The 25,917-nt window shown below is 47.4% G+C and overlaps 1 protein-coding gene across 2 annotated transcripts in view; it reads right to left on the bottom strand.

The window, feature by feature from the left end:
- Positions 1-25,917, bottom strand: part of HOMER2 (homer scaffold protein 2) — a 697,936-nt gene that overhangs the window by 75,404 nt on the left and 596,615 nt on the right. For both annotated transcript variants that reach the window (XM_078684745.1, XM_078684746.1), the window contains one exon: positions 9,625-9,705. In XM_078684745.1, the coding sequence (XP_078540871.1) occupies positions 9,625-9,705 (81 nt within the window). The remainder of the gene's footprint in view (positions 1-9,624; positions 9,706-25,917) is intronic.

Below are 25,917 nucleotides of genomic sequence, written 5' to 3'. Positions count from 1 at the left end.
CATGCAGGAGTAGTTTATTCAGATCAGACTCCTAATTAAGATTCTATATTAGGCTGATAAATACTCCAAATCGTCATAAGAAAAGGTAACAGACAAAAGGATTATTACATAATTGTATATATCATAATACAATATGTATATAACAGTATAATATGATTATATAATAAACTTTGTACAGTGGTATGGCCGGTCACTGTAAGCTATGGTATAATATGGTATGGTCTGTCATTGTATGCTACGGTATGGCCTGTCATTGTATGCTATGGTATAATATGGTATGTCCTGTCGTATGCTATGGTGTAATATGGTATGGCCTGTCATTGTATGCTATGGTATGGCTTGTCATTGCATGCTACGGTATAATATGGTATGGCCTGTCATTGTATGCTATTGTATAATATAGTATGGCCTGTCATTGTATAATATAGTATGGCCTGTCCCTGAATGCTATGGTATATTATGGTATGGCCACACACTGGATGCTATGGTATAATACAGTATGGCCCAACATTGTATCTACACTATGGTGTGCTACTGCATGGCTTGTCATTGTACTGTATGATATGGTATCAGCTGGCTTGGCATGTAATCTCATTGTGTGGTGTATCGTATGGTATGGTATATCATGGTACGGGATGTATATTATGTTATGGCCTACAATGCTATGTTACAGCCTATAATGCGATGGTATGGCCTGCCATTGGTAGTATGGTATGCCCAGTCATTGTATAGTGTGATATGCCCTGTCATTGTATAGTTTTACTGCCTGTGTGAAGATAGGAATATGCCTGTGCAAGTGTATAACGAACTGCGTACCTTTGTGAGAGGGGTATGACTGTGTTTGTCCTGGGTGAGGGCTGAACCTATCTATGTAAGTGCAATGTGTGCAAGGCCGTTGTGCTTGGAAGGTGAGTAGCATGTCTGCATGAGTTTAGTCTGCCCACACGAATGCATAGTGATGTCAAACCTATTTGCATTGGGAGTGCTTTTTAGGTTTCGCCTGGCGATCCGCTGTGCAGCAGCGTTCGCACAGGTGAAATCTTTTGAGAATAGTATGTAGCTTGTGTCCCGCCTCTGTCTTCCATTGGCTAGCTCCATAAATGGAGGCTAGCCATTGGAAGAGAGAGGCGTCCGTCATTGTGCGAGGCGATTCGTGGGCGTTCCGTCGAATTTTTCTCATCACGCCCCTTTGTGACGTCATTCCGGCGGTGGGCAGATGCTATTTTTTTTTTGTCTCGGCATGTTTGTTTCATTTCCAACGTGTGCTTTGCAGGGGTGGGCTGCGCGATTTCACTTTCCTTGAGTTGCTAGCAGGTAAGCGGCATATTTTAATACTTTTTTTATCCCGTTCCCACCCGCTGTCCGGAGCCCGTTCCCGCCCCCCCTCCCGCTGTCCGTGTGCCCGTTAACCCGCCCCCCTCCCGCTGTCCGTGTGCCCGTTAACCCGCCCCCCCCCCCTGTGAATCAATTGCTATGATGCTTTTTCTACTCTGGTACAATAAGTGTAAACAGGCCGCCAGGCAATGGTAGGAAATCTGCTGTTGAGTCTGCCTTTTCTGTGCGGTCACCCCAGATTTTTCACCTTTATCGTGCTCCTATGGGTGCTGATCTAATCACTGTGTCCATTTTGTGACACTGTTGTTCAGTGCCACTGTGCGCGTGCTCTGGTTCTAAAATGGGTGTGTGTGTGTGTGTGTGGCTCTGGGTGTGTGTGTGTGTGGCTCTGGGTGTGTGTGTGTGGCTCTGGGTGTGTGTGTGTGGCTCTGGGTGTGTGGCTCGGTGTGTGTGTGTGTGGCTCGGTGTGTGTGTGTGTGGCTCGGTGTGTGTGTAGCTCTGGGTGTGTGGCTCGGTGTGTGTGTGGCTCTGGGTGTGTGGCTCTGGGTGTGTGGCTCTGGGTGTGTGTGTGTGGCTCTGGGTGTGTGTGTGGCTCTGGGTGTGTGTGTGTGTGTGTGGCTCTGGGTGTGTGTGTGTGGCTCTGGGTGTGTGTGTGTGTGTGGCTCTGGGTGTGTGTGTGTGGCTCTGGGTGTGTGTGTGTGGCTCTGGGTGTGTGTGTGTGTGGCTCTGGGTGTGTGGCTCGGTGTGTGTGTGTGTGGCTTGGTGTGTGTGTGTGTGGCTCGGTGTGTGTGTGGCTCTGGGTGTGTGGCTCTGGGTGTGTGGCTCTGGGTGTGTGGCTCTGGGTGTGTGTGTGTGGCTCTGGGTGTGTGTGTGTGTGGCTCTGGGTGTGTGTGTGTGGCTCTGGGTGTGTGTGTGTGTGGCTCTGGGTGTGTGTGTGTGGCTCTGGGTGTGTGTGTGTGGCTCTGGGTGTGTGTGTGTGGCTCTGGGTGTGTGTGTGTGGCTCTGGGTGTGTGTGTGTGGCTCTGGGTGTGTGTGTGTGGCTCTGGGTGTGTGTGTGTGGCTCTGGGTGTGTGTGTGGCTCTGGGTGGTGTGTGTGGCTCTGGGTGGGTGGGTGTGTGTGGCTCTGGGTGTGTGTGTGGCTCTGGGTGGGTGTGTGTGGCTCTGGGTGGGTGTGTGTGGCTCTGCTTGTGTGGCTCTGGGTGGGTGTGTGTGGCTCTGGGTGGGTGTGTGTGGCTCTGGGTGGGTGTGTGTGGCTCTGTGTGTGTGTGGCTCTGTGTGTGTGTGGCTGTGTGTGTGTGTGTGGCTGTGTGTGTGTGTGTGGCTGTGTGTGTGTGTGTGTGGCTCTGTGTGTGTGTGGCTCTGTGTGTGTGTGTGGCTCTGTGTGTGTGTGTGGCTCTGTGTGTGTGTGGCTCTGTGTGTGTGTGGCTCTGTGTGTGTGTGTGTGGCTCTGTGTGTGTGTGGCTCTGTGTGTGGCTCTGTGTGTCTGTGTGTGGCTCTGTGTGTCTGTGTGTGGCTCTGTGTGTGTGTGTGGCTCTGTGTGTGTGTGTGTGGCTCTGTGTGTGTGTGTGTGTGTGGCTCTGTGTGTGTGTGTGGCTCTGTGTGTGGCTCTGTGTGTGTGTGTGTGGCTCTGTGTGTGTGTGTGGCTCTGTGTGTGTGTGTGGCTCTGTGTGTGTGTGTGTGGCTCTGTGTGTGTGGCTCTGTGTGTGTGGCTCTGGGTGTGTGTGTGTGTGGCTCTGGGTGTGTGTGGCTGTGTGGCTCTGTATGTGTGTGTGGCTGTGTGGCTGTGTGTGTGTGTGTGTGTGGCTGTGTGTGTGTGTGTGTGTGTGTGTGTGTGTGGCTGTGTGTGTGTGGCTCTGTGTGTGTGGCTCTGTGTGTGGCTCTGTGTGTGTGTGTGGCTCTGTGTGTGTGTAGCTCTGTGTGTGTGTGGCTCTGTGTGTGTGTGGCTCTGTGTGTGTGTGGCTCTGTGTGTGTGTAGCTCTGTGTGTGTGTGGCTCTGTGTGTGTGTGGCTCTGTGTGTGTGTGGCTCTGTGTGTGTGTGCCTCTGTGTGGCTATGTGTGTGTGGCTATGTGTGTGTGGCTATGTGTGTGTGGCTCTGTGTGTGGCTATGTGTGTGTGGCTCTGGGTGTGTGTGTGTGGCTCTGGGTGTGTGTGTGTGGCTCTGGGTGTGTGTGTGTGTGGCTCTGGGTGTGTGTGTGTGTGTGTGTGTGTGGCTCGGGTGTGTTTGTGTGGTAGTAATTGCTGTCTGCTAAGCTCGTCCATAGGGTACAATAGGTCTCACATTTGCGAGAGATTAAGCTAATGGCAATAAAAATGACAATGCCCATTTATTTATCTGTTTTCAAAACCAACACATAAATACACATTTTGTCATTTACAATGCCAATAGCTCAAACTTTTCCAAAGGCGAAACCATTGCATTGTAAATGCTTGTTTTCCATCTGACTTCTGAGCTTTCGCAGCAGAACGGATTCCGCCCATTTACAACTATTCTGTATTTAGTTATTCCCTTTATACTATGCATGCAGTATACAGACCGAAAGCTTCAATATTATGCATGAATTTATAAGAGGACAACTCTTCAGAACACATTTCTGCCATTGTCATATTTCGTTCTTTATTACCTTCTTCCTTCATTCTTTGGATCTTTATTTCCTTGCATTTTTCTTTTTCTTTATTCCCTTTCCTGCTTACTTTCTCTTGTCTTCTCTTTCTTTCCTTTTCCTTCCTTATTTCTTTCTTGTTTCTTATCCTTTTTCCTTTCCCTCTGCCTTTTCCTTATTTCTTGCTTTGTTTCCTCCTTTGTTCTTCTTTCCTTATTTATTTTCCTTTGGTCCTTTATTCTATCCATCTTTCCTTTTTGCTATCCTTGTTGCCATAATTTCTTCCTCCTTTCTTTCCATCTCTTGCACCTTCTTTCATAGTTTTCTTCCCTTTTTGCCTCTTTTCCTTCTTGCCTTTTTCTCTTCCCTTTCATTCCATTGTTCCATCATTCTTTCCATTTATTCTTTCCTGTTTTCTTTCCTTTCTTCTTTCCTTTTGCATTCTGTTTTTTTTTTTTGCTTTATTTTCTTCTTGCCTTACATTCTTTCCTTCTTTCTCAAAATCAAGAGCCTGGCAGCCATTGGCAGAAAGATTGGCTCTTTTATGCCTGCGTTAGCTAAGATCATTTGATTTTACAGAAATGTTGTGCATGTCCTAGGTACTCATAGGGGTTTTTAACCACAGCTCATCCATTTGTCTGTGGTTGCATCATTCCCATTTTTATCCAACCCATTCAAGCGTGCATCAAGGAGCAAAATACATCAGCCCACTCCAACCACTAGTTGACTTCACTATGAGTTACGGTATGCTGCCCTTTCATAATGAGAATATATACACAATGTAGTTCCCTTCAGTGGCTGGGAGTCCTATGATAATGCCTTTAGTCATTTATGATTTTTGAGATTGAGGAATACCCGCCAGCTTCCCAAACAAAGCTTTGCAAAAACCATGACAGAAGAAAACGTGAATTGCCAAAAGGCTAGTGGAAAACACCAGAAATAATGGCATTGCCAATGCTGGTTATTGTTTACATTCCCTATGTGATCTGAACAGAATTCATTGCTATACAAATAATCAGCAAAAAAAAGTCTGAGACGTTATGTTCCACATGGTCAAATCACATAATACTGAGCAACATGGGCAAAGGAGACATTTACTCTGAAGTTAGTTTTAATTAAACAAGATTAATTCCAGTGGCTGCTCTCAGGAAGCAGCAGTGGGGCGGAGAGGGGTAAGATGGGGAGGAGTGGGTGGAGGGGTTAAAAAAAAATAATCACTTGCCTGCCAGCCAGCTGGCAGGATAGCCGCCTCTCTTCTGTCCTCCTCCTGGCTTCTTCTTTGCAAACAGGAAGCACTTGGGCTCCCAGGCTCCCCATAGCCAATCACAACGCTGTAATGCAGCTTTGTGATTGGTCGGAGCGCCGTGAATCGGTGTTCAGCAGTGAAATTGGAGCCTGATCTGTTCTCCACCCAGGCTGTAATGCAGCCTGGGTGGAGAACATGCAAAGTAAGCATGAAAGTTTGGCAGTCCAATAGGGCCGGACAAACATTCAGGCACACTTACAGAGTGCCCACCACTCCTCCCACTGCTCTGAGAGCAGAGCAGATCCGCCCCACCAAGATGGCACAGCAGGAACAAATAAAATGATAACGTTGAGTTCTTTTACTTTTTTTTCATTGCGTAAAGCAGTGGGGCTTTTTAACTCAGACTTGTTTGGCTTATCCATGGTCTCCAGTATTCAATGTGTGCCTGTCAAGAATATGTCGACGAGTTCAGTGGTGGTTGAGAATTCAATAAATATGACCCTTCCAGAAGAACCTGCTTAGCAGAATCATTTGGCCTACTTTATTTATTCTGTCCATCCTTGTTGGTATGCAGCAGCATTCTCCCACAGCAAGTCTTATTTTCTAGCTATTATCATCAGTGCTGCGATGGTCGCAGTTTAAAGGACTGGCAGTGCCCTGTAGGTTTCCCAGTATTGGACTTGTTAATGTTTTAAAATTAGAAGCAGTACGTATTTAAATATTCACATTTAGAATCATACTGGAGTTGATAGGTGTATAAGCTACATGGAAACTAAAGGCGAGGTATCACTTGTAAACAGATGATATAAACATAGGCTCTGTTGAACCGACCGGGCGGGCATTCTGTCACTCTAGTAACCAACAGTTTTACTTCCAAACCTCCTCATCTGGCAGTCAGAGTGACCGACAGGCCAATCCAGCACTGAAAATAGCAGGTCACTGCTTTGAAAAGGCTAAATATCGGTGAGTGTGGTTGAGGACATATTTTGATATATTAATTTCCTGCCATTTAGATGTTTCTCCCTTCTTTCGAACTACGACCTTATGCAATTTTCAGCTAGACTAATGCTCCTTATTGTCAGAACTTTGCATATGTGAATGGATTCCAAGGAGTACATTTATTTAACATCAGTTTTCACAGTGAAAACTGACTAGCCACGGAAGGATCCTCTGGATCAAAGTATAATCAAGCTGACGGGGGCATTTCTGTTTTACAACAGTGTAAATACCCTACCACTGCATCTCTAATGCATCATGACAATGCTTTTTTAACAACCCCTCAAATAAATACTAGTATGAAAGTGTAAACTCGTGTATGACGAGGCCCAATGATGAAGCATGACACTGAAAAGTGTATGAGGGCAGTATTAAGGCATGTGTTGTCTCCCCTAGAGCTGCTATAGGATCAGACGAGCATTGCACCTATGTGGAGCTTGATATGAGTTATATAGATTTTTCTGTCTCAGAACTAGTACAGATTAGAGTTCTGAATGTGTTAGTACTTCTCTGTTGTGTGAGTTTATATAGGTCTAACACATGGCCAGTGCTGGCAGTGTCATAGCACTTTTTCCTGTCCTTTTGCTTCCTAAACGTCTTTTTTTTTCTTCTCCGTGTTGCAACCCCTCCCACCCTCTCCCCTGCCAGCAATAAAATAAAAGACTCTGCTCCCCGTTAATGAACATTCAGCAGCATGTGGCCCATCTACTTCGTTCCATGCTTTCCACTTCTATCATAATTTGTTTAGCGCTCATTTAAATAGACGGTCATATGTACTAGACTAGGGTGCTCTCTCCCTTTGGTTCTTTATTTTTACTTAGTTATTTATACCAGGAACCAGCCAGAGAGTGTTAAATCACCCTTGTCCCCATAGTGCATACGTACCAACATTCTGTGTCCAAAATGAGGTAGGCTTTTTCTCGTTCTAAAAACCAATTGGCTTAATAATGACATCACCAGAAATTACATCATACAATAGTAGACCCAGAGAGGGGAGTCTATTTACTTGCTATGAAACTCGTATCTGAGAAAAGGACAGTGTGGCTTTGACGCCAGATGATATTGTGAGACTTGATTGTTTTCACTTTTACTAATGTTAAACCATTATAATATTCCTCATTTAAAACCACAGTGGCTTATTTTACAAAAACGACTAATTAGCAAAACCATGCAAAAATGTGAAAATAGATGTTTTGATGTATTTTACTTGTTATAAATTACATGTAGGTTTCTAGTATAGCAACGTGTAGTTGAGCTCAAATATGGCTGAGAAGAGCCCCGTTTTTAAATTGAAGTGTGAAACTTGGTATTACATTTTTAAACTGCATTTAGAGAATTAAACATCTGCTGGGAGCATCTTTTTTTTAATATAGTAAACTTGCTGTTATTGTGGCATGTAATAGGCGTTTGCGTTGCCTTTATCCATGAGGGGCTATCATCATGAGCATAATGGAAGCAGTTTATCTCAACAGGCCCCAGAAGCTGGTCTGCGGCTCAAGCTCTAACAAGCATTTCTCGAATTTTAAAGCAAAACTTCAATATCACCCTTGTTTCACATGCTTTGTGTAATGTATTTCTTGTTTACAGTGTTAATAAATGTGTCCTTCGTATTTTTCCTTAATTAGATCATGCGCCCCAATTTACTTTCAAGACCTTTTAATATCACACTCTAGGGGCAAGATGGTCAGAACAATTTCTGGGATTAATACAAAACGAGCCATATTTTCCTTAATAAGGGTTTTCGTATATTGACTTGTTAGTGTATGCAGATTGTTAATGTGAACTATATTTCTTTCTTTCGGGGAAAAAACCTTTGATGTCTTTGTAAAGACTTTCTGCATTAGGAATGTCTATGAATTAAGTTTAAGAATGTATGGTTCATGGTTGAGATTTGGGTGGGGCATGTGGTGGAATTGAATATATTTCTTCTGTTTGGACATCACCTAGAGCATGGACCAAGTACTTGCCTCCGTACACTGCTCACATTTTTAGAGCTATTTTTTTTTTCTACAAGCATGCCATAGGCGTACTTGTGTTTTTAGGCCATCTCCACTATTCGTGTTGCTTCTTTTCCACTTCAGTCTTCTGCCCTGGTCTGTTTCTTCTGTGCCCTCTCTATCCACCCCTTTTGAAACTGTATAGCTCTTCAAACCCTGGCGGCACATTACCCAGGATAACGTGTTGCATGACTACACACCTATAATGTCCAAAAAACTAGACCTATTGGCTATGCAAAATGCTTGTCAAAACGTGTGGCCCGTATTCTGCGAGCGATTGCTCTCTTGTTGAAACAGCTACACAGTTAAGTTCCTCTGAAAATATTTACTGAAAGTGAATGTCATCTTGGGAGGCCTCAACATTTAATGAAAACTGAATTGCACTCTTTACATGGCATTAATTTAAGACTGAAAGACGGAATAAATTATGAATAGACTAGACCTCCCACAATGCTGTGGGCCTTACTGATTGCAATCTTACTGAAGGCCCCACCTGTAAAAACGTTCTGTGCTGCTTTATTTCAGCCTATTGCAATATGTGCCTGTATCTTTTTTTCGCACAGTTCAACACTATTGGTGGAGATAATTCAAAAAGCAAAATCAGAAAAAGAGCAATTACAAAGAAAAGGAAAATAATTCACAAGTGGACATTATGGAGTTACAAGTGAATATCGGGAAGGTTAAAGGTGGCTGGCAGGCTCCGATGTGTTGCTTCTAAATTAAACCTAAAAAGTAAGTACTGCGCTTAAGAGTTACGAGCGACTGTGATCTTAAAAACACATCTTCAACGTTGGCCGACTGTGACCGAAAGTAAACTCGTCTTTAATGTGAAGCAGTCCTCTCGGCTCTGTAAACCGAGCATGCAAGCTAGGTGCCACTTGTAATACGATGCACGAGAAGGAGTCGGCTCACAAACCAAGCGGCCGGAGGCGCAGGCGCCGTATAGAATTACCCAACAACACCAACAGAAAGGCAGATATTTCTGCAGCGCCTGACCGTCTAACACCCCAAGTGAAGTCACATCTGCGCTGCTACATGTGCACGGCTAAAAGCGCCAATGTCAGCTTCAACGGAGTACTAACTAATTCTATATACGACGACAACACGTAGGACTTTCAAAACATGATTGGTATTTAATAAATAAATAAATAACGCTTCATTGCTCCCAGTCCCACCAACCATTCCAGTTGCCCTATTGTTCGTATGTCAGTTACGAGAACATTACAACCCAACACCTATCTCATAATATGTAATAGGAGCCTCTTTCTTACATATGCGGTCTTGAACCGTGCCTGTGCTTTCTTCCCTAAAGGATGCATCCAATTAAGCATTCAATGGGAAGGCTGGAAACCGGCTTGGTTTACTGTGGGATTGAACGCCCTGGCATGCAATGCATTGTGGGAACACACATCATCGGCGCGTGTGTGGTTTCTATTAATTTAACAGTACCTCGAGTTTTTCAGTGACAGATTCACATTCCGACATCAGTTGGGGTATAATTTCACCCTGCTTCCGGAGATCCTCCAGTTCCTGCATGAAAGAATACAAGAAAAACTTCTCAGTATAACCAACGCCAGCAGATGACTGTCCCAGCACTCACACGTGGGCTCCAACAGTTAACCAATTCATTCAGGAAATGCCCTTTTACAACTGCAACATTTAAAGTGTGATCAGACATTAGCAAAGACCAACACAGCCGCCATAGTGGTCACATTTTACTTCCTATTAAATGAAATTATACATAACAATGTATCCGCAAGCTTTTGGTTTCAGAATAGTTGGACACTTGGAGATCTACGGCCATGTGCATTGTAAGAGATACATTAGGGGCGCTCTGTAATTCTGGTATGAACGCATGACCATACCCACCTCCACCCCCACCCACAGCCAGCATCATATCGCTTTCATTGCCCATGAGCGCAAACAAGGTGCAGGATTGTACCACATGCAGATTGACGATACTTCTCTCCTATCGGCTGCTTTACATCTTTCAATTTAAGCTGGGTTCAAATAGTAAAGTTGGATAATGGCTAATGGTCTCCCTAAAGCAGTGAGGCAACTGTTACACCTGGTTGTCCACCTATTGGCGCCGAGATGCTCCCTGGAGCGATTGTTAGCGCGGTATAAATGAGCCTTACATTTACATTTACATTCGCAACCATTGACCTGCAAAGACAGTACAATACTTTTGAAAGCAATGCATGAGGCACTCTAGGATTTCCTGATTTGAATGAGCACCAGTCATTTTTATGACGCCACTTCAAGGTGACATAACCGTTTATTTCATAGCATTGTATCACAGACCTGGATTATTAAGAAATTTGTGAAACTTTTGCAATATATTGAATTATTACAACATAGGATGAAATTAACGATGTAAACGAATAGCTTTTATCTAGTAATTTCAGTGAGGAGGAGTAGATGCTGAACTGAAGGCTGTAATGCCAGAAACCTGTCCTCGCAATCTTGTTTCCGGTCCAGGGAAGACATGACTTGGCAGTTCGGGCTGGACTGTTCCCATGAGGCACAGGGTCAGACTGATTTGCATATAGCCATGTCTGAACTGGGGTGGCAGAGTGGGCTAAAGAACGGTGATGGATTAAACCCAGATCTTTTGACTGGGTTGTGGAATATTGGTTCGTGAACTGAACATCATCTGCGCCATCTTGCCCATTCCTCAGACTCATGTATAAACATACACGACAGCCATTTTAGGTTCCATGGTCTCTCTGTTCACGATCGATCATCGGCGCACTTCCCTGACCCTGCAAGCATCCCCCCCCATGCACCCTGGCTGCCCCCGCGCTCACATGCGCAAGTCATGAAACCTCATCTTCCACATGACTGTCTCTGGGAATCACACCCCGCGCCTGACCAACACCTCCTTTCCTTCCATGAATACCCCTCCTTTGATGACCCCTTCCTCTGAACCCGATTGTCTGCACGGACCGCTGGTCATCCCTTGGCCTGAGGATACAGTTTATTGCCCACCACTGTATGCACTCGCCCCTCTTCAAAGGAGCTACTATTGATCATGACCTCCCCATCCCTTGAGATTCGATCAGGCGCACACATTCCAAAGGAATCGGCGAAACACTCAGCTGCGTGATAGCCCCCTCCTATTGTACGGGGGGGGTGAGGACCTCTACTGTAGCCACGTGTTGGAATGAGCCGGAACTGGGGGGATACCGGGGATGTCATTTTTCCATTACTTCACAATGTCTTTATTGTAATAAAGAGCGGTCACATGTCGTAAACCAGTGTATAAAAGGCCAGGTCTCAGAGAGGCTGTCAGAGAGCACCTCGAGACGATACCTTGTTGTCCGATCTGATGTGTTCTGCTCCGTCGGAATAAAACTTGTTTCCTGTCTTCCTGTCTCCAGCGCCTGCCTCTTTATTTGATAAAATTCGTATGGTATTAGAGGCGTTTAACGCCGGGCAAAATTACTTGAGAAACATCGACTAAATCGCCTGACCATTTTCCTGACTTTCCTCAATTGGCGTCCCAAGTGTGGGGCCCATCAGCGACACGTGGATCCAGTGGGAGAGGTCCCGACGACAGAGTGAACGACTGCAACGATCGGGAGAGCTCCTGTTCGATAGACCCTCGTCTGACAGCCGATCATCCGAACTTCACTGGTTCCAAGCAGACCTCTCCCGAGTGATCTACGGTCCTGACTGGGAACCATCAGGAGTGCCGCGGTAGCAGCAGAGAGTAGAGGACGATCGGGCGCTGGAAGCGGAAGACAAGAAACTGTCCATGCGGTCCGGGTAAGGTCGTGACACACGACGAATTGCGAATTGATTGATTGTTTGATTGATTGAAATACTAGTATTTGCATTGTCGCTCTTTGAGATATTCGCTGCCTGCAAACGGGGAGGAATAGGAATATTCTATCTCCCTTTGCGGATAGTGAAGGGTAGGTAACGCGGACTTTTGTCCCCCATTGTAATCTGTCGTACCTATTTTTCTCCCCATTGATTGATTGTCCGAACATAGATTGTTTGGAGTATAGTTCTTTTGAGGTTCTCTGCTTGCAAATAACGTAGAATAGCCATATTCTGTCTAGTCTTTGCAAACAGTGAGAGATAGGTAGTGCGGACCTTTGTCCCCCGTTGTAATCTGTCATGCCTGTCTTCTCCCCACTGATTGGTAGTTGGAACAACCCGGACCGCTTATTAGAGATGAACCATCCAGCTCCATTGGAAGGCACCCCTAATAAGGACATGTTCATTAAACAAGGACTAGTCGCTATAGCTTATAGTAAGTTATGGCATAAATATACAAAGAAGGACCCCGAAAGTCAGTGGCCACTGATAGGTTCCTTTGATGAACATAAAATAAAAGCACTAGAAACAGCTGTTAGAATAAATAAGGCAACACCCACCATGCTCGATAGTATCGGCATGTGGCGCAAAGAAGCAGAACAACGAAGGAAAAGAGAAGAAGCAAGAATAGGGAAAGAGTTACGAAAGGCAGCCCACCTGGCAGCGAAGGAACTAGATGAAGAAATAAGAAGGAGAGAGGAAGTTAGACAAACACAAGAATCAGGGTCGACAGGCCAATGCCCTGTTAGGACCCCCTCTACGCTCTACCCGGAGATGCCCTCCAAACAACGGGCAAACGACGAGTTACTGCTAGGTCCTCCGATTATCTACATGCCCCCTCCTTATGCCCCCTGCCAGCCTCTGGCACAGCACCTACCAGTTCTGAGTGCGGGCGAGGGTGCCTCTAGCGCTAGTGCCCCGGCTCTTACGGCCTTCGCACCAGCCACATTGGTAACAACATCAGATGAACTCGAGACTAGCAAGCAGCTAACGGCCAGACCAAATAGGTTGAGCAAAGATGAGCGGGGTGGGATTGACAAGATAGCAAAGACATTGGTAGAACGGAAAGAGAGCGAAGAATATACGATGGATGTGCACAATTCACATGCCGGTAGCCATAGACGGCATTTCATTTTACGGTTCAGCTACCACACCCTGAACACATATGAGGATAGGTATCAGACTAAGGGTCCTGCTAAGCTGACGACCCTATATAGAAAGATCGACGTTGGAGATGGGACTGAACGCGATGTGACGGACCTTTTCATGCAAACGCTTGAAGTCTTCCGCCACCTCACGGAACAGAAACCAGAGGTTAAGATCACAGTCCCTGAAACGGCTGAGTCCCCATTAGAAGTAACCAACACTATGATGCCTATCAGAGAAGCCGCCCCCTACTGGGTTCCCCCAAGAGGTCAGGGAACAAACGACGATATCAACCACGCAGATGCAAAAGGAAGGGTTGTGTACAATTGGGTTTACCAACCATGGGATCGACAAGATATTTTAACCTTTAGGCAAACCCTGCCTGATTTAAGGAAAAACCCGACAGCATTTTACACCGAATTAGGTACAGCCTTGGGCTCAACGATAATGACTCTAGCAGACATTGATTTGTTTTTCGGGTTATGTCTGCCGGCTGACGTGTGGAAGCAAATCCGAAAGCTGAACACACAGATCTGTTTGGACATACCTGGAACCAACTCAGTGAGCTAGATAGACGACGAGAGCCCGGAAGGAAACCGATAAAAGACATACTGGAACTTCCGGACAAAATAGTTCAGAAGCTGAAAACCTTGATCCCAGAGAAAAAGGTAGATTGGTCAATAGTCACGGCTTGCCGTCAGAAACCTCAGGAAGACGTATCAGAATACTTCTCCCGATTCGAAACGGTGTTCTCCGACTACAGTGGCCAAGACATGACCACCGCAACCGGACAACACCTATTTGTGCAAAACTACGTAAAGGGTCTGTCACGAGAGGTTTCCGAAAAGTTACAAACCAGCGAGAGTAGTTGGGGGGCCTCCAAACCCGCCGCTATCCTCCAAATGGCTCAGTACTACGAACACCAAAAGAATGAGAATGATAGGGCAACCGAGAGAAAGAAGAAAGATTTGAAAGAAAGGGTGATGATAGCTCAGATACAAGGGGTGGCAGTCGGGAAAGAACTACACAGGGGGAGCTATCAATCAATCGCCCCTAGAAATCCACCCCCAAAGGACCGCACACCCACTCCCTACTCTGGACGTAGGGATATAGAAGATAATCAGTGTGCATTTTGCAGAGGATTCGGGCATTGGAAGTCTCAATGTCCGGCTCTTCTGGAACTGATTAAAAATGAAGAAACGAGGGACATGATGAATGGCCCCAGGACTAGAGGACAGGGACGGGGATACACAAACGACCCCAACAGCGACAGACCAGGAAGATCGAGCACATTTGACCGCCCCCGACAGAACCAGTACCAACTATCTGATAGTGAGAACACCCCCGACTTCGCATAGGACTGCCAGGGGCAAGGGAGGGATCCAGTCGAGCTCTGTGTTGACCAGCAAGGTCCTTACGTCACGGCTAAGGTCCTGGGCACAAAGTCTCCATTCTTGGTAGACACTGGAGCGACACGTAGTGTATTATCAAAGCGACTGATTCCAAGGGCACCCTTGTCTGGCTCACACATTACATCGATAGGTTTCGATGGAACGCCCTACACTAATCCCCTGTCTGTACCTATCTCCTTTGACCTAGGAAACAACCCCACTGACACAACATTTCTGCTCTCCTCCAACTCTCCCGACGCCATTATGGGTATTGATTTACTAAAACATTTCCGAGCTACTATTAGGTGTTCCCCAGATGGAGTCCGAGTCATCCTGTACGACAACCCGAACATGTCCAGATCCCGTCCCGCACGACATATGTACTCTATAACTGATGCTGACCTAACCTTGCTCGACACCCTACCCCTGTACCTATGGGCCAGAAACGACTCGGATGTAGGACGAATGATGATCGACCCTGTGCACATAACTGTTCGACCAGACGCAATACTCCCGAAACTCCCACAGTACCGGATATCGCCCGAAGGCGAGAAGGCATTGGTAGCGATTATTCAGTCCCTGGTAGATGCAGGAGTGGTAGAGGAAGTGGTTAGTGATGTCTGCAACAGCCCTATCCTACCCATTGTTAAGAAGCAAGGTGAGGGAGATGAGAAAGCGTACCGCTTCATCATCGACCTGCGAGAAGTCAACAAAGTGGTGGTGCCACAGTACCCCGTAGTCTCAGACATCACCACCATTCTGACCCTCATCCCGTCCACTGCCACCACCTTCACCGTTATTGATCTCAAGAATGCATTTTTCTCTATCCCCATCCATCCAGACAGCCGTTATCTCTTCGGCTTCACCTTAAAAAACCGTTTGTACCGATTTTGTAGAGCTCCCCAGGGCTACACTGAAAGTCCCAGCATTTACAGCCAGGCCCTCAAAAGACAGCTGGACGCCGTCCAGCTACCAGATGGAGTGGTGTTGATCCAATATGTCGATGATATCCTTTTGGCGGCAGACACCACTCCACTTGCAATCACGGCCACTATCCAACTCTTGCACTTTCTTGCGGAGAATGGCCACAAAGTCTCCAAAAAGAAACTGCAATTCTGCCAACCTCAAGTGACATACCTAGGCCATCTCCTGTCCAAAGAAGGGAGGAAACTTACACACGACCGAATCCAGACCATCCTAGACACCCCCATCCCAAAAACACAGAAGCAAGTCCGTTCATTGGTGGGCCTTACCTCTTTTTGCCGACAATGGTTACCAAATTTGAGTCTCATTATAAAGCCCCTACTTTCCCTGTTGGCCAAAGATGTTCCCTTCCCACTCCCTTGGACCCCCGAATGCCAAGCGTCCTTTAAGGAGTTGCGGGATGCCCTTTGCTCGGCACCCGTCCTAGGAACACCAGATTACTCCAAGCCCTTCTCTCTCTTCACTCACGAAAGGGAGGGATGCGCATTGTCTGTTCTAACTCAGCCCATCGGCTCCAAACAACGCCCTTGTGCCTACTTCTCTACCACTCTTGACCCAGTCGCCAGAGCTTTACCTGCCTGCCTTCGAGCAGTAGCCGCCGCTGCGGTCTCTATCCGACAGAGTGAGGGTATTGTACTTTCAAACTCTCTCACGGTGTTGGTACCCCACGCAGTTGACACCCTTTTGAACCAGACCAAGACTCAACACCTGACTAGTGCACGACTGACGGGGTACGAATTGACTCTACTTGCACCCCACATCACTCTGAAGAGATGCACAACTTTGAATCCTGCCACACTGTTGCCCTTGCCTGAAAATGACCCCGATGCGCCCCCTATACACGACTGTGTGACCCTCACGGACGAACAGACCAGGAGTAGAATTGACCTCCGAGACATTGCTTTTACAGACCCTGATGGAGAGCTATGGGTAGACGGCTCTTGTATCAAACTCCCAGAAGGCACCACTTCAGCTGCCTATGCGGTGACGACAGCCCTAACAGTAGTTGAAACAGCCCGCATCACGCAACGATCCGCACAGGCGGCAGAGCTAATTGCCCTCACACGAGCATGTATCATAGCAGCAGGAACCACGACAAACATTTACACGGACAGCCAGTATGCCTTCGGGGTGGTTCATCATTTTGGGCTCTTGTGGAGGGAAAGGGGATTCCTGACGTCCCACGGCACGGCCATCCTTCACGGAGATCTAGTCTCCGCCCTGATCGAAGCAGTCCTCCTCCCCAAACGATTAGCAGTGATCAAATGCCAGGCACACAAGAAGGTGACGGACTTAGTTGGACAGGGAAACGCACTGGCCGACATCACTGCCCGAACCACAGCTGAGAATAGGACAACGACACGCATATATGTGACCAGGTCACAAGCAGAAAAATGGACTGACGCTAGGGAAACGATTAGGGACATCCAGTCTGCCAGCGCACCTCACGAACTGACTGAATGGGCACGGGTGGGTCTGAAGGACGATGAAGGCTGCTGGCGGACAAAAGACACGAACAAATGGTTGCTGCCTGACTCATACTTGATCCCCATACTGACTATGGCACACTCCCCTGCACACATAGGTTCTGCCCCCATGATCGAACTCATTTCCAAAGTCTGGCACAACAACAAAATCCCCCACTCAGCCAAACGCCTGGTCCAGCAGTGCCTTATCTGCCTACAACACAACCCCGGGAAAGGAACTGTGGTACCCCGGGGAGGGTTTGGGATCCCCGACCACCCCTTTGAGGTCCTCCAGATGGATTACATCCAGTTGGAGAGATGCCAAGGCTTGAAGTACGTATTAGTCATTGTATGCGCCTTCAGCAAATGGGTGGAAGCCTATCCAACCCGTGATAACACTGCCATGACTACTGCCAAAGTACTACTGAAAGAGTTTTTTCCCCGCTACGGCCTTTGTCGAATTTTATGGAGCGACAATGGCCCCCACTTCATAGCTGAAGTTATCCAACTAATCTTGAAGGGGCTGGGAGTAAAACAGCGGTTCCATGCGGTCTTCCACCCCCAATCCGCTGGCCTAGTTGAGCGACACAATGCTACACTGAAACTGAAACTGTCAAAAATAGTGGCCACCACAGGGCTTAAGTGGCCAGATGCCCTCCCACTGGCATTGCTATCGATGCGCTCCACTCCCACTAAGCACCACTTGACCCCCTACGAGGTTGTGTTTGGGCGACCAATGAACCTCTGGACTGCCCCCAAACCGACCTCCATTCACGTCGTCCCCGACGTCCTGCTGTCAGATTATTTGTGCAAATTAACTAAAACGTTGTCTGTCATTCATCAACAGGTGCAGCAGGCCATCCCCGATGCTTCCAGGGGTCCCGGTCACGATATCCAACCGGGAGATTATGTTCTAGTCCGGAATTTTCAACGGGCAAAGAGTCTGGAACCCCGGTGGACGGGCCCCTGGCAGGTACTGATCACCACTCGGACGGCTCTTCGAGTGGAGGGAAAAAGGCACTGGCTGCACGCCCACCACTGCAAGAAGGTCTCCTCGACCCTGGCCACGACAGAAAACGTCGACACCCAAGAAGAGCTCCTGAACAAAGACCGACCATCGTTGAACTGCTATCCTGATACCGAGGCACTTGAACTTGCAAAATTCTCTGATCCCACTGTGCCATCCCGGGAAGGGTATTTCCTGCGTCGAAAGGAGGGAGCTTCGGCTAAGTAGACCACGGACTAAGTTAAAATCTCAGAACGGTGACCTAAAACAACCAAGGGTTACCCGGAGAGAAGCTAAACAAAGTCTGTGGTTCTGCCCACTACCGAGCACCTTGAAGATGATGGAAGCGCCAGATAAGAAGATGATGGAAGCACCAGATAAGAAGATGATGAAAGCAACAGGAAGTACCCACTACAGGAACCCAAAGACTGACAATTTGCACGAATCAAAGACAATCGCCTTCTTCATTCTCTTCCTCCTTTGCCTCCTCCTCATGACTTCCTTCTGTATCTTGGAGGACAGCACACCCGCTCATCAGATATTGCTGACCACTGCACAGCCAACCACCATGAAAGAGCATCACCTGATCACCCTTTCGCCCCAGCTCCGAGAAAGGCATAAGGAGTTCTGGAACAATTCCTTCGTGCAACTATTGCACCAACACAACCTTGCTGCAAATGCCACGAACTGCTGGATCTGCGGGTTGCTCCCGCATGCCACTGGACACTCCATCCCCTTCATCCCTTCTCCTTTCTCAGTACATGGCTCCTGCCTCGCCTGGTTGATCCTCTTGCAGGAAAGCCACAAGGTCAACGCCGCTTCTGGTCAAACAGTGTCACATTTCTACTATGGGTTCTGGCTGAACAAAACAGGAAGGACATCTGCCCCCTTTTGTCCTGTGACCTCAGGTTCCGCCTTTCATATGAACATCCCTGCCAAAGAACGAGTCGAGATGCAAGTACTCCACAATCCAGCTAGACCAACCTTCACCCACCTGCGGAAGCGAACGGCTGCCACTCTGACTGTGGCCCTGTCCGTCATTAATGTCACAGGTCTCGTGTGCCTCGTAGGCCGGGGAACACAGCTGGTGGGTCACAGTTCCTGCCGTATCACCAGAACATTGGTCTCAGTTGATCCCCCCTCCTTTGTTGCTTCTCCGAATATGTACTTTGTGGCATCAAAGCTTACACTTGGCTCCCGAAAGGTTGGAGGGGTACGTGCTACATCGCCTTCATTCTTCCCCCCACGTATGTGGCCCCAGCCTACCATCACCGGCAAAAGCGTGCCGGAGACATTGGACAAGCCGACTCCACCGGAGCACAGTTCCTGGATGCGGTGAAGGGACTTGTTCCTCTGTGGGGCCCAATGGCAAATAGCCGCGCTATCCGACACCTGACTCAGGCAGTGGAAACAACCATTAACATCACGGCTGGCATCCTCGCTAACAACACGGCTGAGCTTCAGGCAGTCCGCCTGGTGGCTCTTCAAAACCGCCTTGTCCTAGATGTGGTTCTGGCCGACCGTGGAGGAGCATGCCGCATCATCGGCTCCAGCTGTTGCACCTACGTGCCAGATAACTCGCCTTCGGTCTACAAAGCAATCGAACACCTCCACAGACTATCCTCAGAGGTTCACCAGGAGCAAGAAGGATGGTCGCTTGGAAGTTGGTTTTGGGACACTTTGAAGGACTGGGGATGGAGGTTGTTTACATTTATACTGATACCAGTCCTGATACTGTGTGGGTGTTGCTTAGGTATTCAATGTTTGCCACCTTTGTGTTCACTCATTTCTAACTGTATGTGCCCTAAGACTTTGGACTTTAGAACTGAGCACATGAGTCCCCTCTATGAGATAGAAATACGTGGTCTTATGGGGATAGATCCGAATTGACAAGCTGGCGAGACATGTTAAAAGGGAGGACTGTGGAATATTGGTTCGTGAACTGAACATCATCTGCGCCATCTTGCCCATTCCTCAGACTCATGTATAAACATACACGACAGCCATTTTAGGTACCATGGTCTCTCTGTTCACGATTGATCATCGGCGCACTTCCCTGACCCTGCAAGCATCCCCCCCATGCACCCTGGCTGCCCCCGCGCTCACATGCGCAAGTCATGAAACCTCCTCTTCCGCATGACTGTCTCTGGGAATCACACCCCGCGCCTGACCAACACCTTCTTTCCTTCCATGAATACCCCTCCTTTGATGACCCCTTCCTCTGAGCCCGATTGTCTGCACGGACCGCTGGTCATCCCTTGGCCTGAGGATACAGTTTATTGCCCACCACTGTATGCACTCGCCCCTCTTCAAAGGAGCTACTATTGATCATGACCTCCCCATCCCTTGAGATTCGATCAGGCGCACACATTCCAAAGGAATCGGCGAAACACTCAGCTGCGTGATAGCCCCCTCCTATTGTACGGGGGGGTGAGAACCTCTACTGTAGCCACGTGTTGGAATGAGCCGGAACTGGGGGGATACCGGGGATGTCATTTTTCCATTACTTCACAATGTCTTTATTGTAATAAAGAGCGGTCACATGTCGTAAACCAGTGTATAAAAGGCCAGGTCTCAGAGAGGCTGTCAGAGAGCACCTCGAGACGATACCTTGTTGTCCGATCTGATGTGTTCTGCTCCGTCGGAATAAAACTTGTTTCCTGTCTTCCTGTCTCCAGCGCCTGCCTCTTTATTTGATAAAATTCGTATGGTATTAGAGGCGTTTAACGCCAGGCAAAATTACTTGAGAAACATCGACTAAATCGCCTGACCATTTTCCTGACTTTCCTCAGGGTGTGAGTGTTTGATTGGTTCAGATGCTCCGTCCATCACCACCCCCTTTTGTACCGCTTTGGCCGCCATAAGTGTGGCAGGGTATGCTCAGACGTGAGTCCCTTGCTCACTTTGCCACTGGATTCTAGCAAGCCGGGCTGAAGAAGGCTGTAATGCCAGAAACCTGTCCTTTCCGGTCCAGGGAAGACATGGCTTGGCAGTTCGGGCTGGACTGTTCCCATGAGGCACAGGGTCAGACTGATTTGCATATAGCCATGTCTGAACTGGGGTCTAAAGAACGGTGATGGATTAAACCCAGATCTTTTGACTGGGTGTGAGTGTTTGATTGGTTCAGATGCTCCGTCCATCACCACCCCTTTTTGTACCGCTGAACTGAAGTGAGAACATCAGGTAGCTTGAAACAATCTCTTAGTGGTGAAGAAATGTGGTGAAATTTTGGTTGACTGAAAACGATTGTCGTGTTAATTGCCTGAGCACCTTTAAACGGTTCAAGGGGTGGAGAGCGCACCAGACACGCCCCAACGAAATTACCTCCTAGCATGATGGTACATGAAGTTCATTATTTCTCGCTCAATTCAAAGTGTTCGTAGCCAGTGCTGTATTATCAGTCTCAGTTCGTATCCCTAGACACGTGTTTCGTGATTCTTCACTCATCAGTAGGGAAAAAGCAAAGTTCATAGGTTGTAGTGCGTGCTGCCTTGTCTCTCAGGACCAGTTCCACTCACAGCATGAAGGTGCAGGCTCCCGAGCTCGTCAGCTCACAAAATTTAAACAGTTCAAGGGGTGGAGAGCGCACCAGACACGCCCCAACGAAATTACCTCTTAGCATGATGGTACATGAAGTTCATTATTTCTCGCTCAATTCAAAGTGTTCGTAGCCAGTGCTGTATTATCAGTCTCAGTTCGTATCCCTAGACACGTGTTTCGTGATTCTTCACTCATCAGTAGGGAAAAAGCATAGTTCATAGGTTGTAGTGCGTGCTGCCTTGTCTCTCAGGACCAGTTCCACTCACAGCATGAAGGTGCAGGCTCCCGAGCTCGTCAGCTCACAAAATTTAAACAGTTCAAGGGGTGGAGAGCGCACCTTTAAATACCACCTCCTCCCAGTCCTACCGGCTACCCCTCTAGTACCTGCCTACTCTCGATAATAACATTATGATGAAGGAGCGGCTGGAACCCAGCTGGGGCCATCAATGCTGCCTATCTGCCTCTTTTTATTTATGGCCTGCAGCCCTTGGGTGTTATTTATCACTGAAAACCAATGCATATCACAGTGCCTTTAATAGATATTTTTGTCGGTAATTTTTGTTCTCAGGCGTGGAGAATACAGCTGCCAATGTTCACAACGAAGGAGATCAGTGTAACTCATTCAATTAGTACTTGAAATATGTGGCGATTCACAACCCATTATCCGCTCATTGCCACAAAGTCCAATTGAATGATGAACATTGTTTATGCGAACAGGATCTTTACCACAATGTATTATAATATATCACACATTCTCTCAATAATCTCTTAAGTACAACAGACATATTTTTCTTAATTGATTTAGGAAAGGGGGTAAGATGAACTTTAATATCTTTGGTCTCCATTCTCTTTTGCTGTTTTCCTAGCTAAGGTTTCGTGTTGTAAAATATCACCCACAGGTTTGCTTTCCTAGATGTGGATAGCGAAGGAGTGCACATGAATTATACACTGAGTTCATGTTACACATGCGTTTTCTTTAACCCATTAACAGGAGGTCTATAATTTGACACATAGTCCGAGATGACCTTCAGTTAGAGTTATTACTACATGATAAGATTTGTTGGAGCTCAATTAAAGAAAAAAAAAAGCCCCAGCAAACTTACATTTCTCTCCATCATTTGAAACCCACTATTTGTTCTGCATAGACCAGAAGCCTGCACTTTAAATACTGTTTTACATCATTTGTACTTACATTAGCAACAATGGGCATTATTCTAAATCTGGCCCCAATTAGCATTAACTTTTTTTATGATACCTTTTTCCCACTCTACCATCTTTAAGCTCTTGCCAGGATGAACTGGATATTTTATTTGAATTGCCACAGTTCAGAGACCATAAGAACTTCACCTGTCTACCCATGGCTCGTCCCCCCCCCCCCCTTATTTCCAACAAACCTTAGCAGTCCTCCCCATTGCCTATTTGACCTGAGATGTTATGTTTACTGAAGCGGTTTCAATGACAATGTTTGGAAGAATGTAATCCCTAAGTAACTGTATTGGTCATCCTCATGTTCCTTTCCTTTGAGCCCTCACGAGGGTGGACTTCGGGACCAATCAATGTGTTATGGTGAGATGGAGACCCCTCCACATCTGAGGCTCTAAGAAAGGCGAGGCCGGCTTCGGTCCCACCACAAGTATGCCGGGCGCACCGCCCCCCCCCCCCTCCCTCCCTCGGTCGGTCATGGAGGCCGGCCTGTCGTGCAGCAATGACGGGACAGGCATGCCTCAAAGGTGGTTGTTTCCAAGTCATTAGAGTGACCCAGAAGTAATACAATCACTCCCGGGTCACCTAAGGAGCGAAGGTCAGGCTGGTTAGAAGCAGCCTGGCAAGGAAGGGTTAAAAGGCTGGGGAGTTCGAGAGCCTGCCTCTTTGACTCCACGCTCCACAGCCTGACGCAGAGGCTGTAATTAATTTCTTTTTCCCTTTCAGATCGATTTTGTCGGGAAGAGAATTTACGAAGCTGTGGAGGAGCGGGAGCTGCGAGGAGGATTTGCCTTACGCTGTATCGGGGAGCGAAGTACCGAGGCTGCCGAAGAGGGGTTTTTGGCAGACAGGGACTGGTTTTCTTTTCTTTCTTGTCGTCCCCTTTGCAGGTGGGTTGATGTGCGCTCAAATACGGATGCGGGAGACAGGAGGCAGCGGCATTATCTAACGAGCGGCGAGGGCGGAGAGAACGTAAGGAATTGGTCGGCCGGAATCACGAGGGAAGTGAAAGAACTTTTATGGTCTGGTGGTTACGTTAATATGTTCTCTCTGCTTGTGGACGAAAGGGAAATGGAGTATTCAAGGAAACAGAAAGATTGGATCCTGCCTAGTGAATGGCGTAGTGAATTGTTGAAATTCAGGGTAGAGGAGAACTTGAGCAACTGGATTAGGGCTTTCTCAGTATTCATGGCAATCCCAGCTGAGCGTTTTCCTAACATACAAGCAGAGATGGCTTGTTACCAGAGTAGGATTACTATGTCTCATGACAAATATGGGGGCATAGGGTGGAAGGAGTACAATATAAATTTCAGGAAGGCTAGGGCAGCTGACCCATCCGTCTCCTGGGACCGGGTCGACACGATAGCTTGGTTGGATCAGTTTGGGCCAGGACAGCCTACTAACTCAATGCAAACTTTCAACAAAGGTCAGGCATTTCAATCTTATTAGCCCTTTTGGCCAGCACAAGCCACGTGCATGGCCCCTAGTCCAGGTACCTGGGGGGGATGGAAGGGGACGTGTTGGGATTTTAATAGGCGGACCAGGGCACCCGTAAGTTCAGACATGCATGCTCTATCTGCGCTAACCCATCTCACCCAGAATCCAAATGCCTAAAAAAAAATCAGGATATAGGGGAAAGAAGAAACCGGAGTGAGGAGAGGACACAACTTGTTACACACTCGCCCATTGACGTAACGGCTATGACTCTTTGGTTAAACAAATACCCTGATCATGCCACGGCTAGGACATTAAAAGAATGTTTTCTGTATGGCTTTAAGATTCCTGCATTTGATTACATAGGGACACCAGATTGCAAAAATCAGCTTTCTGTGAGGACCAATCCTGGGGTGGAAGCCACAAAAATTACACAAGTTACGCTTGGGCAGAATAGCTGGCCCATTTAATCACATCCCTGTACACAATTTTGTTTGCTCACCCCTGGGAGTGGTCCCCAAAAAAGAGGAAGGGGAGTTTAGGTTGATTCATAATCTGTCAGCCCCTAGAGGCAATTCATCAGCGAGGAAATCTGCAGTGTTAAATATGCTTCCTCTGACTAGGCAGTTGATATGCTAAGGGGTCTGGGCCCTGGGTCCTTGCTAGCCAAATCTGATATTGAGTCTGCTTTCAGTTTGCTGCCAGTCCACCCACTGGATTACCATCTTCTGGGTTTTAAATTTCAAGATGCATTCTACATGCATATGTGCATGCCCATGGGATGCTCCGTCTCCTGCGCTTACTTTGAAAAATGCAGTTCTTTTTTGGAATGGGTTTTTAGACAGGCGACAGGGCACCAATATGTCATGCATTATCTGGATGATTTTCTTTTTCTGGGGTCAGCGGGCTCCCGGGAGTGTGGTTGGGCATTGCAGGAATTTTGCGTGCTCATGCAGTTCCCCTGGCGCCTGGGAAGACCGTGGGTCCAATGACTACAATCGAATTCCTGGGCATCGAGTTAGACTCAGTACAGGGATGTTTCCGGTTACCTATAGAAAAAATCAAGAAATTTAAGACAGCATTACAGCAAAGTCTGGCAAAATATAAGGTAACCTTACATCAGCTACGACAGACAGTGGGTCAGTTGAACTTTGCGCTGAGAGTCATACTTATGGCATGACCATTCCCCCGCTCCTTCTTGCGGGCCATGACAGATCTCCAAGAAAAACACCATCACACAAGACTGTTGTCTGAGGTACGCCAGGACATGCGTATTTGGATGGCATTCCTGCGCAATTTCAACGGCAGGGTGGTGTGGCCCGGTCCTCCCACTGCTTCTGCGGAGTTAGGTCTATGGGCTGACGCTGCGGGCAGTGTAGGATTTGGTGCCATACTTGGTAATGAGTGGGTGGCACAACATTGGCCAGCATGGTGGGTTGAGAATGGTGTGACAGCCAACATTGGTTTCCTGCAACTTTTTCCCATCTGGGTAACACTCACTGTTTGGCCTGAACATCTGCGTAATCGATCAGTGGTCTTCTGGTCTGACAACATGACTGTGGTAGAATGCATTAACCAATCGTCCGCCTGCTGAATGACTTAGTGTTATGTATGAAATTGAACATACAGTTTAAGGCTAAACACGTCCCGGGGGTCTTGAATAATGCTGCTGACGCACGCTCTCGCTTCAAGATGCAGGTTTTCAGAGAACATCTACCCTCTGCGGAGGCAACCCAACATTCTA

The sequence above is a fragment of the Lissotriton helveticus genome, chromosome 3_2 (assembly GCF_964261635.1).
Source record: "Lissotriton helveticus chromosome 3_2, aLisHel1.1, whole genome shotgun sequence".
NCBI classification, from domain to species: domain Eukaryota; kingdom Metazoa; phylum Chordata; class Amphibia; order Caudata; family Salamandridae; genus Lissotriton; species Lissotriton helveticus.
This window is presented reverse-complemented; position numbering and strand designations above follow the sequence as displayed.